The sequence below is a fragment of the Apteryx mantelli genome, chromosome 2 (genome assembly GCF_036417845.1).
Source record: "Apteryx mantelli isolate bAptMan1 chromosome 2, bAptMan1.hap1, whole genome shotgun sequence".
Taxonomy (NCBI): Eukaryota; Metazoa; Chordata; class Aves; order Apterygiformes; family Apterygidae; genus Apteryx; species Apteryx mantelli.
Genome location: NC_089979.1, coordinates 122,114,698 through 122,133,734, shown reverse-complemented (window position 1 = coordinate 122,133,734; position 19,037 = coordinate 122,114,698). Strand labels below are relative to the sequence as shown.

The 19,037-nt window shown below is 39.6% G+C and overlaps 1 protein-coding gene across 3 annotated transcripts in view; it reads left to right on the top strand.

Moving 5' to 3' along the window:
* METTL6 (methyltransferase 6, tRNA N3-cytidine) overlaps nucleotides 1-19,037 on the top strand; it is a 37,329-nt gene that overhangs the window by 1,031 nt on the left and 17,261 nt on the right. For 2 of the 3 annotated variants that reach the window (XM_067291421.1, XM_067291422.1), the window contains exons 2-6: nucleotides 486-869; nucleotides 1,539-1,673; nucleotides 2,851-3,021; nucleotides 4,160-4,301; nucleotides 7,023-7,527. In XM_067291421.1, the coding sequence (XP_067147522.1) occupies nucleotides 573-869; nucleotides 1,539-1,673; nucleotides 2,851-3,021; nucleotides 4,160-4,301; nucleotides 7,023-7,186 (909 nt within the window). In that variant the 5' untranslated portion in view covers nucleotides 486-572 and the 3' untranslated portion in view covers nucleotides 7,187-7,527. Of the gene's footprint in view, nucleotides 1-485; nucleotides 870-1,538; nucleotides 1,674-2,850; nucleotides 3,022-4,159; nucleotides 4,302-7,022; nucleotides 7,528-19,037 lie in introns of those variants that run through there. The other variant, XM_067291423.1, reaches the window with a different exon arrangement.

The window sequence follows — 19,037 nt, the reverse complement described above, 5'->3', positions numbered from 1 at the left end:
TGGAAAAAAATGTATCTATGATTGTTCAAACTGCTGTGAATCCTCAGGAAGAGGCAGTGGAAGGAGTGCGAGCGCAATGTTAAGATGAATATGGCTTGATCTATCAACTGAAATGGGACTTTTAAAAAGATATGCCACCTGCTTTTCAGTTGTGAGTTTTCTGAGGTGTTACTAACAAGAGTTACACAATCCATGTTTCCCTTTCCTAGTCAGTTTTAGTGAAAATAAACTTAGAGCTGCATCACCTTTCTCTGGTTGGGTAGTTTTCTGTGATGTGTGTGGAAGACCAGCAGAATTTGTCCACCATGTGCTTTAACTTTGAGATCAGTGTAATAATGTCTTATCCAATGGTCAGCTTTGATGGAGGATTTCTGAAAATAAGAGAAGCAAGTCTGGTGGTTTTGCAGTGTGTTGTGTAGGGCAGATCACCATAAAACCTCAAAAAGTGCACACAGTAACTCTCTTTTTTTTTTTGTTGCTTCTAGATCCTTGGTTATTTGCCTAAATTAAGTCGTGGAAACGTATGCTAAAAAAACCCAAAACACTGTTAGGTCTTTGGTATTCCTATCTCAATGAAAGACTCTAGGATGTTCCATGAAAACATATCAACCGATTGCTTAAATTTAACGACTACATCTACTGGAGGTGATGCTTTCCAGAAAAAAGGCCATAGTGCAAGGATCCTTAGCCCAGAAGAAGCTGAGAGACTGGCAAAAGATAAGGTTTTGATGACTGATTTCAAACAACTAAAACTGGAGAAAGAGGCACAGAAGAACTGGGATCTATTTTACAAAAGAAACAGCACCAACTTCTTCAAAGACAGACATTGGACAACCAGAGAGTTTCAAGAATTAAAAGCATGTCGGGAGGTGAGCTGTATACACCTTATCTATAAGTAAAGAGATGTGATTCATTGTTTTCGAGTGATTTAATAATATTTCTGACAAAGCCATAAAGTTGAGAGTTCTCACATCTTAAGCATGCAGTACCTTGTGTAGCATAATCTCTTTTAATGTCAAAGATATCTCCCCAGAATCAGTTTAGTTTCAGTGTATAATTCTTTCATATTATATATGGAAAATCAAATCTAGAATATTTATTTTGCATCCTAAATAGACAACTTGTCTCTCTGTGATGTGACATGTTCAGATGCAAGCTGCAGCACTTAGAACACTGTTTTAAAGAAAGCATCCAGAATTACAGGCTAATTGCAAAATATCCTTAAGGGGAATAGTCAGATGCATCTGTTGTTCATTCTATCTGAATGAGACACAAGACAGTGATGGTACAACAATCTGTTAATTAAGTGGGTGGATGACTAAAGAAATATTAAGAAGTTCTAAAAAGATGTGTAATTTTGCACAAATTAAAATTCCTGTTTTGTAGTGTCAGATTACCAATGGATGGCTGCTTCAGTTTTTAATCAGTGGTAGTTAAAATTGATTTTTGCTTTGAAAATGCTGATTGAACAGTGTGTCTGCTTGTATTGTGAGGAAAACAAAAATGATGGGCTGTATCTTGCATTTCTTGCTCCCCAGTTTGAAGATCAGAAGCTGACCATCCTAGAAGCAGGCTGTGGGGTTGGGAACTGCTTGTTTCCACTCCTAGAAGAGGATCTGAATATTTTTGCGTATGCCTGTGATTTCTCTCCTAGAGCTGTTGAGTACGTGAAGGTTGGTGTGATATTCAGTACTTCTTTTAGAGTGTCTTTAGAAGCTTATGAATTTACAAATGATTGGAGTGATGGACTTGCCTTCCTTTTTCAAGAAGAGTAAACTAGCATTTGTCAAAGAAGAGGAATGGATCCATTTCACTGGAGCTTCCATTGAAAGAAGCTGAATCATTTTCAAGACCTAATTTTTGAGCATCAAATTGCAGTAGCAGTATATGTATATTATTTTACCTGAATGCTCTGTGAAGACTGTGGTTTTTTGGGAGGGAAGTTTGCCCTTGATGTTTGTGGGGTAGAGGGAGTCCCAAGGATAATCTTGAAAACAAGGATATGGAAGTTTATTGTTAAGGAAATTTGGAGACTGATCAGAAATAGGTATGTTTATACTTACAGCTAAAGAGTGCTGCAATCCAAAGCAAGCCTTCCAGTAAGGTTAATGGGGACACTGGACTTTAAAATTCTCCTGGTTTGTTAAATTTATAATCAGAGGTAGATTTTTCTCTCTCTTCCATTTGAAAGCATTCTCTTATGGGACATTTATGGCTGAGAAGCACAAGACGCATACTGCATATCTCACCCAAGCAATGGGGAAAAAATACGTGAGTGGCTCACAAACAGGAGGTGACAGCAGCTCCCTGGGGTGCCACAGGTGTACTGCCAGATGAGCTTGGGCTGAGTGTATACGCTCGATTTTGGTCAACTGGTGGTGTCTGCCTCCACGGCTCTTGCTGGACTACTTTGTTTCCAGAACCAGGTTTTCTTTTACCCAGAAAGAAAAAAAGAACTAGAACTGCCAAACTGCAGGTTGCTTGAACTGTTTACAAGCTACTTGTTGCTGAAGAGCTGTGCTTTGATCCTGTTGTAATAGAGAATTTCTATGAATGATATTTCTATATTTTTAAAGAACAGAAGCAGCTGTAAAACAGAAATGGTATGATATCTGAATTGTGTCTTAACACACATTCCTTCTCAAATTCCTGAGAACAGACCATTTTTTTTCCCTCTTATAGCGTCTGGCAAAGAATTTTATATTGTATTAGTCACCTGTTGGAAGTTAATATTCTTTTGCCGCTTGCTTTGTGTTGCTCCCCTAATTAGTTTCACAAGTTTTTGATCTTTTTTTTAAATAACAAATACTGCTAATTTTCAGTTAAAGCATATTCTTTTCATTTCCCTAGAAAAATTCCTTATACAGTACTGAAAGATGTAAAGTGTTCCAGTGTGATCTTACTAAAGATGATCTTACAGAAAATATACCAGCAGATTCTGTGGATGTTGTCACACTTATATTTGTGCTCTCTGCCATTCATCCTGACAAAATGCGCCTTGTCTTGAAGAACATTTACAAGGTAGGCATGAACAGCTGATTTTACAACCTTTAAAGCACTTTTATTCTTTTTGGCTTGAAAGTACAATTTTATTCTGAAAAAATAACCCTGCTTTTAATGGTGTTCTTTAATTAACACTATATTCCCTGGAAGTATTTAGCTAGCTTTTGGTGATGTGAGGGTTGTTTGGATTCTAGTCTAATGCATGTCATCAACATAACAAAATGCTATCTTGGACCCATGAATTTGCTGCTAGTTGTACAGTACAAATAATATTTTCAGATTACAGAAATGCCTGTGTTTGTAAGATATGAATGAAAGTGAATCAAAAGTGACTTCTATATGACACAATGACTTGCAATTAGAATTTCATTATTAAATACATTTGATCTGTGTGATTTAGAAATGGGATGTTCACAGATACTAACATTAACCTAGCGATACTTGTCTTCCTGGGCTGTCTTTGTAGTTGATAGACAGAGGACTATCCGGAGGGTAGTTTAAACCACTTGAATTGTGGTTGTTCTGAATCTCCCTGTCTGAGATGAGCCTGTCATATTGACTACAGAGGGACATAGTCAACATAACGTATTTTTTATATATATGTTGTATGTGTGTATTCGGGTTTTTATATTATAGGATATCCTGTTCATTTTATCATCAGTAGTTTGAAAAAAAGAATGTCAGATTTTAATATACCTCCAGAAGTTTTCCAAAGTCAGGACTGGTTCCTAGCTCATGCACACAAAAAAGCTGATTACTGTTTTCTTGATGGAGGTGCCTGGCTCATTTAACTCACTTGTAGATTTCTGCACAAATTTACAAGTTTCAAATATTCCTTTTCTCCTCTAAAGAATACAGCTGGTATTTGTGGAGGTAGGAGAGGTGCGTACATGAAATATCTAAAGTCAGCATGGCTAATGACTACATTTTCTAAATTTTAAACTCTTTATAGATTGATTTCTTTACAAAAGAGCAACAAGAAATCCCAACCTGCAGTCAGTTTTCCTGGAATTGTTCCTTTTGTATTTCTTATGTGTTAGGATACTTTGTCTTAGTTATATGTGTGTGTGTGTATGTGTGTATACATATATGTACATAGATATAGATACGGCAAAATCCATTTACCTTACTAAAGTATATGTGTCTTATGTGACAGGTATTAAAACCAGGCAAGTGTGTCTTGTTCAGAGACTATGGGCTGTATGACCATGCAATGCTCAGGTTTAAATCTGGCAGCAAGCTTGGAGAAAACTTTTATGTTAGACAAGATGGGACAAGATCGTATTTTTTTACCGAAGGTAAGGCATATTGTAGATTGTTTTCTTTATTGTTGATCTTCTGTTTAAACTTGCTTCAGAAAATTGCTACCATGACCGTGGAAGTTTTGTTTTACATGGATGAACTGTTAAATCTTAGTGTATTTAATTTGCCACCTTCTTCTGGGAGCTTATCTGTAAGACTGACAGGACTTTTAGGAGCTCTTACTTGTTCAGAAGCTTCTTGTACGTGCCATTATGTGACAAGAGCAGTGATTTCTGAATTTTCTGTATTTCGTTCAGATTAGTTGTCTAAAGGAAAAAGAAAAATGCTTGGTAAGAGATTTGATCAGCTTCATCAAGCAACTAAGCAGTTATCTTGCCACCATCCTCTTTTGCAAGGTTATTCCTGGCATGCAAGATGGGGGTGTACTGATGAAATCCATGACTTTTAAAGCAGAATCATGACTAGAGTGCTGAGAAGCTTGTGCACAGATCCTGCTGAGAGAGCGCTGACTAGCTGCTATTGCTTTCTACTGTCTTTTTGTAAAGATGATGTAAAAAGCATTTCCATGTGATAGCAGTATCTGAATGGCTTTTCATTCAGTGTTCAGAATGCTTTAGGAAAGAAGATAATTGTTGCAGTTTACTGGTGGGGAAAATCGAAGCACAGAGACATGAAGGAATTTGCTTAGATTCTCACAATGAATTGTGATTATAGCTCTTGTCTCCTAAGTCCCAGTTCCTCTTGCTAAACTTCAGTGAAATGTTACTTCCCCCTATCAATTACAGGGCACTGTGCAGTAGGAGCTCTGTGTTTGTTTCTGTGGGGCTTTTTGTTCTTACTCTAACGTAAAATACAGCTGCCGAGGAGACCGATTTGGAGCCAAGTAAATGTTATTCATATTTTATAACATAATGTACTACCTAATTGCTTCTAATATATAAAAGCCATTAATCATGTCCAAACTCTTTCTATCCTTCATAGGACAACGATGAAATTAAGATAATGTAGTCCGTTTTATAGCTTCATTGAAGCATTTCTAGAACTATTATTTATTGAGTGATTTTAGTTCTACTTAAACAGTTAGCTCTTACAAACAGAGTGGATGCAGAAGGGAAGAAGTAGGAGACTGGTCTTGCTGTGAAATTTTAAAATCCATTTTTGTTGTGTGTTAGAATTATTTCTGAATGAGAAATTTCTTGCTAGTGTAAATGTTTGATTTGAGGGAAAAATTGTGGTAGAAAGAGGGAAAAGAAAGGAAGGAGAAGAGAGAGAATTAGTCTTAGATTCATGATGCTGGCAATTGTTTTGCCTTGGGCTGGTCTGTGACTGTCTCATGGACCGCCTCTGCTGCTATTTTAAATTCATTATGACTGGATTCATTTCAGTTATTATCATATAAATAGTGCTTAATATTGCTTGAGAACTCTTTTGTCACTAGAAGTAGGACCTCCCATCGTTCCTGCAGTTTGCTACTAGTGCTATTTTTTGTTTGTTTGGCAGGGGCACTACACCAGTATACCAAGTAATTGCTGAATGGGATAATTTGAATGATGCCTGTTTATAGTTTGTCTGGCCTCAGATGACAATACTGATCTTTTGCCATGGCAAAGAATCACGTTTCCCACTGTTTGAAATAATCTTAAATTATGAAGGGATGCATATTTGTAATTCTGTGTTATGAAGTATGTGCAGCTTCCTCAGAATGAGATTTTAATAGATGCGCAATCAAGTTCAGTGTATTCATATTTCATTGATGTGTACACCCCAGTGTACACAAATCCCACTGAGTTTACAATCTACGCATGTGGTTTCATGACAAGCTTAAGTGGATATAAGCCTGTACTACCACCAAACTGGGTGGTCTTTTCTCACCTCCCCAACACACCTCTTCTTCTGGTGTTGTGGTGCCTATAATCACAAAATCGACCGTTTCAGCAAACTGATCCACCTGAATATTGAAAAAATTGTGAGGCTTGTTTTTTTATCAGGTAGCATGAGTTTTGAGTGGCTTAAATTTACTGTGGAGTTACCCCCTAAATAAATGAAACAAGGTGCAGGAAGGGAAGGGTAATGACTTATAATTAACATGACAAGTCAATAGCATGGACAACCCCCTCCGCTCCTTAGGTCACTCCGTTTGTGAGGCCCTTCTGTCTTCTGTAAGAGAGATGTACTTTTAGTGATTTTTTTTTGTTTATAGGAAATACGTTCAGTTTGACATAGTGTAGGCTAGGTACCACCATATCCAGTTTGCCATTCTTTCCCTTCTTCTGTTGAGCTATGGTATGCAAAGGTCTGGTAACCTAGAGTGATATTCTCCCTCATGCAGAGATGCAATACAAGGCTGGTTCATCTTTGAAATATTTGAAATAAGTGATGTATTGAGCTGGTGAAGACCAACTGCACAAAGTGAAAATGCTCTGAAGTTGATCACAGGGAGAATGGGAAGGCTCACTAAAAATAAGAGATGTGGCAAGTTTTGGAAGCTGAACTGAGTAATTAGCGTAAGCCTCATTTTTGCAAGCTGTTTTGCTTATGCTGACCTTTCCAAAGTAGAACTGTATTGATTTCATTCAGTTCAGGTGCAGCAGCCTGTTTGCACAGAGCAGCTTGAAATCTGAAGGCTTGTGTGATTTTTTTTTTTTTTTTTCATACTCTTAACACACAAGAACATATGCTTATGTAAATGCTGACTAGTGTTTTAAAAATAGCTTAAACATAATTTTGCATCTTTCTCTGTTTTTACTCTCTTTTAGAGTTCTTGTCTCAGCTCTTTAAGGCTGAGGGATATGAGCAAGTGGTCAATGAATATGTGCAGCGAGAAACTGTGAATAGGAAAGAAGGCTTGTGTGTTCCAAGAGTGTTTCTTCAAAGCAAATTTCGGAAGCCTTTTGCTAAAACAGAAGTTCTTGCTGACTAGCAGTAGCACTGCTCGTTTAAAATGGAAGCTAGCATGTTGTTTTTCCTTGGCTGTGCTCTTCTGTATTTGGTAAACCGGAAATGGCTGCATCCAGTACCTCTTGTTGGTTTTCATCCTCAGATATGCAATATGAATGTTGATTCTAATTCAATTTTAAGATGGTTTAGCAAAGCAGGCAACCTGTTGAGTGTCTGTATTCCTGTTTTTAAAGTAAATCCTGGACAGCATTGTTGGAGGATCAGGTACAGCAGACTAAATATGGTTAATTTTAAGCACTGTTTTTTCACTTGTTACTGGCATAATTATTATTTCAATTTTTATTAAAAACTCTTTTAAAATAAGTATCCTTTGTTTCTTTTTACCTATGTTTACTGTAGGCCTGTCAAACTTACAGTATTTTGTCTTCTTTCGTAGGACTTCTGAATATAATTTCTCAGATGCAGGAATGATACAGACTCAGCGAGTAGTGTTATATAAGCTGTTTCTGTATTTTAATAATTGGTATCTTTTTAATGTGCTCAGCATTTAAGTATGCTTACACATGTTTATATTTTAAATATAATCCTTATTTATTTGATTTCATGCTTGAAGGAAGCTGTTAAAGGATCAGTCTGTCTTCACCCTTAATTAATTTCAGATATTCTTCATTTGCTGAGCAGAAATAGTTGAGGTTTTGCAAGTCAGTTTCCCACTTGGAATTGAAATTAGTGAGTCAGAAATATTTTCTTTTATATGAAGTGCATTCAGCTTCTACTTCCTTGAGGAGAGGTCTTGATTCTCTTGTGCATCACTGTGAGGGAAAGTGTTGGTCTTTGCTGTTCCTATTGCAAAAAGCAGCTATATTGATGCCATCCCTCATAGCCTCTCACTAACTTGACTGCTTGAAGGAACTTGTTCCTCTTCCTTGAGCAGCTCTGGCGCTTTCTACTGCAGAAGCCCTTGTTTGTTCTTGGATGATGTGGTCTCAAAAACATGCCTGGGTCTTCAACCTGCATTTTGCACAGCTGCTATGCAACAGAGGAAGCTCGGAAAAATCTGGTGACTCATGCAATGGACTGCGCTGATCTTGTGCAATGTACACAAGCTGCAACAAGGGAAATCCCGATTGGATATTAGGAAAAAATTTTCCTCGCAGGGAAAATTTATTTTCTCTGCGAGGCGAGTAAGACACTGGCTCAGGGGCCCAGAGAGGTTGTGGAACCTCCCTCCTTGGAAATATTCAGAAATTGCCTGGGCAAGGCCCTGAGCAACCTGCTCGAGGATGGCTATGATTTGATCTCTTCCAACCTAAATTACTGCGTGATTGTATGACTCAGACTGTTCTACTGGACCTGTGTGTTGCTGTGTGTTGCTAGGTGATACAGTCTTACACATCTGATGTGGAAGAGGGGAGTATTTGCCTATGGGTACAACAAACTAGCCATTACATGTGAAACTGGATTTTTTCAGCAGTCTTATACTAGCTGTGTGTGCATGGAGGGAGAGAAATGTTAACTTATGCAGTATAAAGCCTACTGATACAAAGTTAATCAGTCAGAATTTTGTGCCTTACACAGCTGATATGTTTCTAAACAAATTTGCAGCAGATCATTGCATTGTGTCAGGGCACCACAGCTTTTTTTGATTCGGTACCGTGCCCCCCAAAGATGGATTTACTGTGTTTATTTTGTCATCAAACTTTGGCCTCAGAGGAAAAAGAGATTAAGCCACACAATTCTCCTAACAGCTCTTTGACATTGGTTATTACATGACATCTCTTCTTCATGGAGAGTATCATCCTGGGGACTTATAAATTGTTGACCCCTGCCATGCAAGCTGTTAGCACTTTCTGCCATACCAGTAATAAATGTCTGGTAACATTTACAGTAAATGAAAAAATATATTAAAAAGGGGTATAACAGTGATAGTGTTGTTATAATCTGAGCAATGATCATTTTGTGGCTTCTCTCAGTAAATGTTCATCTCCAGTACAGCAGTTCTTCAATCACTGCATGTAGTCTGAGCTCTCCTAATTTTAGGGTTTCAGCCCTGCAGCACTAAGCACCTTGCAGGGCTGGATGCTTGGTCCTTTTAGGATACACAGCATATAGCACATAAATGACACTGAAGGATTGCCTTGCATGGCTCCCCATCACTTCGGCATATGACTGTCAGCATATGCAGAGGCAAGTGCACTGAGGTGCGAACATCTCAGGAAAGGCAATGTAGGCAAGTAGTAAAATAAATTAATCAGAAGATTTGAGTCAACCCAATATACTTAGCTGCATACAGCAATTGACTTCCTTTTTTGCACTGGACTAAATATTGCCTGAACAATAATACACATTTTTATGGTTGTAGCATCAGTGTTCCTGTCTGTTTCTGCTTGAGGAACTATTGTTGCTTTTTGTATAGCAACACATTCAAGGAAGAGCAGTAGTGGTTATTAATTTTTCGTTCTCATTCAGTCTCATTTCCAGTCCGACCTCAAAAATGAAGTGGCTTGCACTAGCCCCCCACCAGAAAGCCTTTCAGCTACAGTTGACAGAAGGCAAAGGTTATTTTGTGGTGAATGGTTGTAAAGGCTTAATAGGCCTCTATACCTCTGCTTCTGTGAGCTCCATGTAAATTTTGAGGGAGTTGAGTTAGCTTTAAGGAGGCCTTGCCTTATCATGTCAGACACAGTAACTGATGGGATACATGTGGCTATTGTAGTGCTGAGTAAAGTGGATGTACTCGCCCCCCCGCACCAGTCCTTCAGCATTTGCAAACCAGTACCTGGAATCCTTACTTGAAGCACTGTCCTTAGGAAGACCTTGTAATTGGGGTAAATAGTGTGAAAAAGACCTCCCCTCCAAAATGCATGTACTGAATCATACTTGCCTTGCACAGACAAGCTACTATGCCATCATTGTGATGAATATGTTGATTTGTTCCTTGATTTAAGTTCTTGTCAATCAGTGGGAGCTGGTTTAATTGTCTGTAGAAGACCCTGCTTTTGTCTCCTGTAAGCTGAACTAGCTGCTCTGTCTGGTAGGCATAAATATAACCAGCAAGTTACTTCATGCTACCACCTTGTTCTGAGCAATATTTAGAATAGAAGCAAATAAATAGCAGTGGAACTAAGAAAACCTGATGCTTTTTATGGTTTGATGTACTGTGATTAGATTCTCTGATGTTTAATAAAGCGTGTGCTCTGGTCAGAGCTTTTCTTGTCGTTAGGGAATCCTAAATGTCACTCTCCTCTGTGGGGTTCTCTGTCTCCTACTGGAACTGGAGAGCAAATAATAAGAGATTATGTTCATGTGGCAGCCTCTCCCTCAGTGAGAGCATTGATAAGGTCTGTTTTCTCTTTTTGGCTATTTTAATCAAAATTAACAGAAATATAATGCCTTTGAGTCTTCTGCCATTCTGTATCCTTTACTGTGCTGTCAAATTTGGTTGGTGTGTTCAAAAACAAGCTAAGCCCAAACAGAAATCCACACACACATTACATGCATGCTGTATACATGGATAAGCCCTGTTTCCTTAGAAAATAGGGCTAATGAAAAAAATATGCTTGAACTTTAAAGGGAAAGTAATGGCACCACAGCAGGCTTTGTGTGGTTCCTTTGATAGCTAAAAGGCTGTTTCTGGATTACTTGTAGCTATCTGAAGGTTCCCTGCGTTCTAAAGGCGTAGTATTTAAGCAGTTAATACAACACTTATCCCCACGGTTGAATGTATGTAATTTGTGTGAAACAATGTGCTGTAAAAGCTGTACCTGAAAATCTAACTGACTCAAGTTAAGCATCTATAAGCATCAGTAGCCAGCTGAAAAAGAAATAGCTTTTGCCTTATAGGAGGAAATTGGTCTATAGAATCTGAAGGGTGATTTATAGGCTTAATGGACTTTTTCTATTGTTTTGTTGTACAGTTTATACATCTGAACATATTGAGAGATACAAACTACCAATTAAGAAGAGTTTTACTGGAAGAGTTATTTGAAAGCTGGGGAGGCAATCAGTGTTAGAATCGGTATATGGAGGAAAAAGGGTGTGTTTGAGCTTCTGGAAAAAAAGTTTACTTAGTTTCACAGGCCAGGGCTGACATGCAATTAAAATTGATTGTTCATCTAAAGGGTGAAATTTTGGGAGGAAAGCCTGCAGCTTCTAAAACTAGACTAATGATACAGGCAGGGAGAAGGGCATCGTCTCATTATGTGCAATATTAGTAATACATGCAAGACGTTCTAGGAAACTCAGTTTTGTGTTGGAAAGATGTGTGATGATATGGTCAGTGAAAATAGATAAGTCTTTTTGTATGGATTTTTACCTCCCATAGTGTAGCTATGATGAATTTTTAGCTGGTTATGCTTGTTCTTATGAGGAAAGATTGTAAGCCATTTCAAACATTTGGGAGCAAACGTTTACTGTATACAGTTGGCAAAAAGATGTGAGCCTCTGGGGTGCTGTAGGTTCAGGATATGACTATGTTTGCACTTTGTATTTGTAATATGAGTTCATTTATTAGAACAAGGCAGATGGCAAGCCTTTACTGTGGGGAGGCACACAGAGGCATTGCTTGAAAAGATAAATGCCATTAGCCAGGTAAGATGTTTCATTAGAGAGCTCTTTTTTTTCATCCTGCCTTCCCAAGCTGAACCAAGCACTACCTACTACTGATACCATTCATTGTGTTTACAGCAGGGAGAAAATACTGCTGCTGTGAAATTGAGAGACTCAAGGGCACAAGGAAACATGTACATGACTTTTCAAGGGACTAGTGATTTCGTATACCTCTACTTAAATGATCCTAGGTTGGAGATTATTACCCCATCTCCAGCAAGTGTTAGGTTTCATCCTTGGAAAATTTGGTAGCATTTGGAAGTCTTGGCCAAAGACACAATTGGAACTAAATGCATGCTTCTAGAATATGTTAAGTGAAAGGTTTTGAAAAGCAGCTGTGTGACTGAAAAGTATAAATCCAGGTTTGGTTTTCTCCTTTGACTTGTAACAAGATTTATATTTCACAATCATGTCAGTGCTTTTCAGAGTACCTACCCTGGAGCATCTGTGCTGTCTCATCCTTGTTCAAGCTGGATGTGTCCTATCAACTTCAGCTCTGGTTTCCAGCATCTGTAGTGTCTAGTGAACTTAGAACAGGAATAACAGAGAATACTTGTAGGGAAAAGTCAAGGAGTAGACAAACCGCAGCCACAGCCTGCCCACTGCCTAGGCTCCACTAGCTTTTCTGGAGTCTACTTCTCTGGACGCTTGAATTTCTGTAGTAGGTTTTGAATACCAGGGAAGCTACTCTTCACTGGGGCAATGATATCTTCATGCATATGGGATTGTTGTGCATCTATAACTTAAGGATTTTGAAGCTAGTTTTTTGTTGGTTGTCTGTTTTTCAACCTTGGCTTCAAGCTTTTATGGGAAAGTGACATTTAATTGAAATATTTATCATCTCTCTTCCAATAGAAGCCTTTTTCTTTTAAATTTACCAGACCTGTTGCTGTTATGCTAAAACCAGAGCATTTAAAGAAGGGGATGGAAGGGGGGCAAGAGTTGTTCTCTACACAAATACAATCAATTAATCTGTTCTGTTTGTTGCTTTATTAGTGAAGCAAATTTCATAGGAATAGAGAAATACCTGAAGAAGTCACAAAATCATTACCACTATGTTTTTCTGAAGTTAGCATGAAACCTGAAATCCTTGAATCGACTTGTTAGACTTAGGAGTGAAACGCTGGCTTCAGTACCCTTTCATATGCAGCATTCTGGGATGCTCTGTTGTGTCCATTAGGACCAGGCCCCAAGGAGCATTGAGTGTCTCACCTCTTGGCTGGATGAATGTGAATCACTTATTGAAAGTTGAATATAAAAGTGTTCTAGACTCTCTGCCTCATACAGTCAAGTACCCTCTTTGTCCCACAGTCTATGCCATCACTATAAGTCTCTTTGCTGTCTTTGGGTCAGCTTCCAATATCAGTTCCAGGCTTTGTTTCTGGTTTTGAAAGTGGCTGATAAACCAAGGATCAGAAACAGTCTAGACATTTTTGATCTGTACTTCTCTGGGACAACACTGGCCACAGAGGCCAGGAGAAAGCCTGTGAGAACAGAGGGTAAAGCTCAGAACAGAGGAGATCCCGCTTTGAAGTAAACTTCCTGAAACAATCAGACTGAGGCAGAGCCAGAGTGTATTTGAGAAATACTAAAAATCCTTCCTCTTCCAAACAGATTTTCTTCTATACAAAATATACTGGCAAATATTAGCCTGCCCTGCTACTCAAGAGACCCTTTGCAACCCACTAAACAAAAGGTTTAAAAGAACATAACTCAACTTCAAAGGAAAGAGTATGCTCTATCACAAGCAGGCTCTACCACATTTATCTTTTGAAGAAGGGCAGTGTAGTTCTCAAAAGCCCACCAGAGACAGGGTAAGCTTGTCAGTTGGTACCAAGAGCTTTTACTTCCATTCTGTGATACATAGTTTGTACTTGATCCATTCATACAAACGTCTTATGTGTGGGAGCTGTTTGTCTGTTTTGATCAGCAGTAGTAGATCAATGAGATATAATGATTTTGTTGGCTGTAACAAATCTTAGGGCATGTTAGTACTTCTGTAACAGAAAGGCTTCTTGTCAACGACGAAATAGCTCATGCCTGCAATTTCACTGAGGAGCTGAAAGAGCAGGACTTCATGAGTGCTAGCAGCAATATGGTTTGTTCGTGTGCCAGGCCAGCCTATCTGTTGGCAGGAAATGCAATGGCAGGCAGCATTTTATAGTGCTGCAATAAAGGTCCAAAGATGAATATCCTTTAAAAAAAAGAAAGCAACTTTCAAAAGTTAAAAAAGAGAGGAGCTAAAATGTACCTGCAGTGTTCAAAAGGGAACTCTTATAAAGCTCACAAGTAAAACTGTAGCTGCAATGGTGGTATTTTTCACATTTAAGCACCAAAAAAAAGTGAAATGACACACTTTGCTCCAGGGACATTCAAATGGTTTTGTAACACAGGTAGCAACAGTGTAACTGTCTATTACTGTGATTATATGGTTTTGTTTCATGTAGTATTGCAGAGAATTTGAATTATGTTACTGATGACTATGTTCATAAATAAGAGTAAAGTGTGAGTCTCCCTGAAAAATTTGCTTTTGTGGCTTTATTTGACATTTCCTAGAGCCTTTAAACATTGAATATCCTTACTTTAGTTCAGTTTTTATTCTTAGTGATTTTTATGGTGAATGGGTTCAATACTACAGAAGGTGGAAAGGAGTATAAGATCCCCAAATGGATAGACTGTACAGGGCTACAGGAGAGTCTTTGAAACCAACGTGAAAGGAGCCCAAACTTCAAGTTTAACATATGGCATCTTCCAAAGAGTGTTCTTTTGAAGAAGCCCCTTTAACAAAGGTCATTGCACGCCTGTGGTGATCTCTGGAGTCCCAAATCAGGAATGGGACAGCATTGCTCTGGGTGCTATAGACAAAAAGAGTAAGAGACAGTCCCTGTCCTAAAAATCCTACAGTTCAATTCTGCAAGATGGGTAAAAAGAGGAAGGAAGGATGTTATCCCGTTTATGATGAGACACAGAGATTAGTAATTTACTTTTGAAGTAGGGTAAATATCTATGAAAATGGGACTGAAGAAATGATTTCCAAAGTCCTGGTTCATTAGCTAGATAACAAGCCATCTTGCTGCAGAGCAGATCCTCTAGTAATGAGAGATATTAGCTCTGATGAAGGGAAACACAGTTCCTGAATGTCTTGTCGCTGTGATTTGAAAGACAGGAGTATTGTTCCCAATCCTGCTGTTGGTTTCCCGGACGATTTAAAGCCTTGCTTCTCACTTTCTGCCCTGTAAGAAGGAGACAATGATCTTGGAGTGAAAAATGGTACACAGGAGACCAGTAACTGGTTTTTGTGTGTGATCTGTCTTCCTATATTCCTTCTGCTATATCATCAAGTTTTTCAAAGTCCATGAGATGAAGAAGTAACTGCAAAGGTACCTTGATGAAGAAGGGATCAGGCAAAAGGGCAACACATGGTAAAAGCCAGCTGCTTCTTCCAGCAAAGTCAGTGGGAAAACTTCATCTGACTTCCTTGAGAGCCACTGCAACTCCAGGATGGCAAAGGGTATTGCACAGTAGGAAGAGAAGTCTAAGGACTCCCTCTCTCTGGTGATCCTTGGTGTTGGGAAAGGAGGAGCCATCGATACAGTCAATCCTGATAAAAAAACTCCTGAGGTAGGTACTTGGAATCTGAGATTGGAAAAAAAAAAAGAAAAAGAAAAAGAAAAGTGTGTGTGTGGGGGGGAACCTTGTTGGGTTTTATGCTACCAATGTGGGATGCAAAATTAATCTTTGTTTTAAGCAGAAGGGAGCAGGTCACAATTACATGGTGCCAGGAGCAGGGGCTTTAAGAAAAATACTGATGTCATGAGAAGTGGCAGTGTTGCTCTTCACCTGCTCTTTTCTGGTCCTTCCCATCATTGGAATACAACAAATCCAACTCTCAAAGCATCCGTGGGGGGAGTGGGGAGTTGGTGATCTCTATGTCTGGCAGCCTGCTGGATTTATAGCATACGCCCCTTTTATACTTGATGGTTTTAGTGCAGCCCTGCCTTGTACTGCTATTTAAAGCCCAGCCACAGAAGAAACAGGTTGAAAAAAGAAACTAACTTAAGAAAGGAAAAAAAGTTTCCCCGTTAGTATCCTGTTACCAAAGTCTGCAGCTGACATGATGTATATTTTTTGAGTAAGGGTAACATTAGGTATTCTTTGCAATGGAGAGAAAAGGAACAGCTTTTCTTACCGTCCTTTATACTGTAAAATAACTTTCTTCTCTCGACTGTCTGTATTTTGTGATGCTCCTGCCTGGCCTGGTTGAAGGCTTAGTCTCCCATTTTATGCCTAAGTGTGGAGATGTCATCAATAAGTTACTTATTTGTGCAAAAATTATGTTGGTTTTTTTTTTTTGTCCCTCCCCTGCTGCATTAAGTACAATTTGACTCAAAGGAAGAAGGAACGGTGTTTGGGGTTTTGTTCACAAGATGGCACTAGCTACTAACTAGTGCTACCTTCCTTTTAACTCTAGCACTGAATTGTTGTCTAAACCTTTAAACCTAATGGTAGGAAGAGCTGGTGAGGGTTACATAGAGACAAGACAGCTAGAATCTTTTCTTATATGCAGTTAAGTCTTCTTTTTGCCTACTTTAATTCTTGGATCTTGAAGAAAGTAAACAAAAGGTTATTTAAAGAAAATATAGTTGCATGTAGAGTTGTTATTTAGAGGGAATGATCTTAGCACAGTCTTGAGGGAGAGTAAGGTGAAATCCTATCACTGTTAATGGCAGCTGGGATCCTATTTGCCTCTACCCATGAGACAACAGTTTGCTGCATTGACAACTTGTAGTTTGTTTCTGTTTAATTTGATTTCCATTACACTGTTATCTTAGATAACTGCACTGATTTAAGATATGTGTAGTTCTCCAAGCTTCCCAATATAGTGCATTAACACAGTATTTTTTTTAATCCTTCAAAAACATTACACATGTTTCTGTTCATTTGAACTGCTCCTGTTTTCTTCTCACTTCTTTTGTTTTGTAGATGAGCTACTCTCCAGTTGGGCAGCCATTCAAGCAGAGCTGCATAGGATGTACATGATGAGAGAGGCTGTCTCTCTCTCATTAATTACTATGTTGAACTCAGCTGTAGTTCAGTTTGCCATTTTATAGTTTTTCCTATTCTAGTAGCCCCCATTTTTGTTTCCAGCAAACCCTCCTCGCTTTAAGGGAAAGAGGAATAATAGAATAAAATGACCTTTACCTCTTGCTGGCTTTATGTCTCACTTAAACACTGTGTGTTTAGTATTATCTGTTGCCAGGCAGCACTAACAGCTACATGTAAAGCTGTCTCAACTGCATTTTATGCAACAATAATTCTTTTAGATATTTAATATTTGCATTATTTAAATGCTAGTCATTGGCCAGTGCAGAAACCAATTTATAAAAAGCAGCTCCTCTCCATGCTTTGCTTACACTTCCTATTTCTTTATGTAGGACCAGCTTATCCTTGCTTCTTGCACAAGTGAGCAGGATCCACCACCCCCAAAATAAGGAGCTCGATGGCAAGGCTTCTTAGAGTGAAACTTATCACCAGGGAAAGCACAGACACTGTAACCTCGATGTTTCCTTCCCAGTGACTGGATGAGAGTTGGAAATGGAGCAGACTGAGAGTTGCTTTTCCCTGCTTCCTGGGACAGTGGTGAATGGAGCTAACTGGCATGTCGAGCACAGGAGAAGTGTTGCAAAGGACTCTTGCCACAGGCAGCCTCTTCAGGTACACTTCTTTCTGGACCTCTCTCCAAGCCACATGCCTGTCTATTAAGTCTTCCTGTGGCCTTCCTTGCTCAGAACCTTCTTATTTATTAACAAGGGTCTGACCCTACAAAATGCTGAATTGCACCATCAATTTCTACTGAGTTCCATGGAGGAACCACAGCATCTCACAGGCTTGGGCCTTGAGATGTTCTGAGAAAAGATTACTTGGGGCAGGGGTGAGGAACTGCAAGGCTGTTTATGTGTGACTGTTAAAAGTGCAGAATGGGATTTCTGGGCATTGTAAATATTCTTTATCCTCAGACCATCAAATTTGTCTCGATTTCCACTGTGTGGAAATAGCATCTGACCTACTGTTTCCTCTCCTAAATAGCCAGTGATCAAAAAGAAAACATGTCATTGAAAGATTCATGCAGACTGAGAGAGCCACAGATCCAGAGGCAAACCCAGCTGAGAGGGTGCTGGTGTAGCTGGGCAGGGATAGAGGTCTTTCCTCTTTGCTTAACAGACTGTCAGGGTGCCACAGAGCCATGGGCCTGTGAAGCTTCCCCATTCGGATCAGGCCTGCATTCAGCCTTGGCATCTCTTTTCAGTAGGCACTGAAGCAGCAATGGAGCAGGGATGTTTAGTGGTACCCTGCACTGCGGTGTTTCTGTTGGCAGGTTTGCCTGCGTCACACCTGCCACTCAGAGGAGCTGAAGCCACCCCACCTGGGAGGAGGATGAGACTGGAAGTCTGCTTTCTGCAGCCCTTGCGCCAGGCCAGGTGCTCAGAGCCAGCAGCTGTATGGCCTGCAGAAGGGCTACAAAAACTGGCTCCTGCCCTTCGTTTGACAGATTGGACCATCCTGGAATGTACTCACTGAGCAGCATCCAGAGCAGAGCTGGAGACAACGCTACAAACCCATCTCCCTGTTCCCCTCTCCTCCAGAACTCTCCAGCACCAGTCATGGCAGCAGAATGACTCCGACAATTTGTAATCCGGACATCCTTTTCTTTTAGTCAGTGCTTTCCTCAGCTCCCAGCCTTGTGGCCTCATCTTTTCTGCCACACTCCTAGCATGAAACTGGGAATAAAAAGCATCCAGAGGAGATGGAGGCCTTCAGAGTGGCTGTTCGCGTTGTTTTTGCCTACCACTACTTCACTAGCTGCGCTCTCCTCCCTTCACAGAAGTTGAATGGGAGCGTGACTGTTCTGTGTTGTAGCTAATCGTTGGTCACAGCTGCTTCTGAGCCTGTGCTGGAGCATCGTACCCCTAAGAAACTGTGGCACAAGCAGTTGGAATTGGATGCTGTGCTTTGCAGTGGCTCACGTTATGCCAGGCTAAGCAATTAGGACTCATCCACCAAATAAAGCAGACTGTGTCCAGGCTTCCTGGCTGTGTATAACTATGGTACAGCAGATGGTACCTGGAGTATAATGGACTAAGAAAATATTCTGAGTGGGGAAAATGAAACCATTAAAAATGCCGCCGCAGCTGACATCCTCTGGAAATGTGGAGGCCAAGTGAAGAAGTCTTTTTGTGCAGCATTGCAGTTGCTCTCTGCTGACA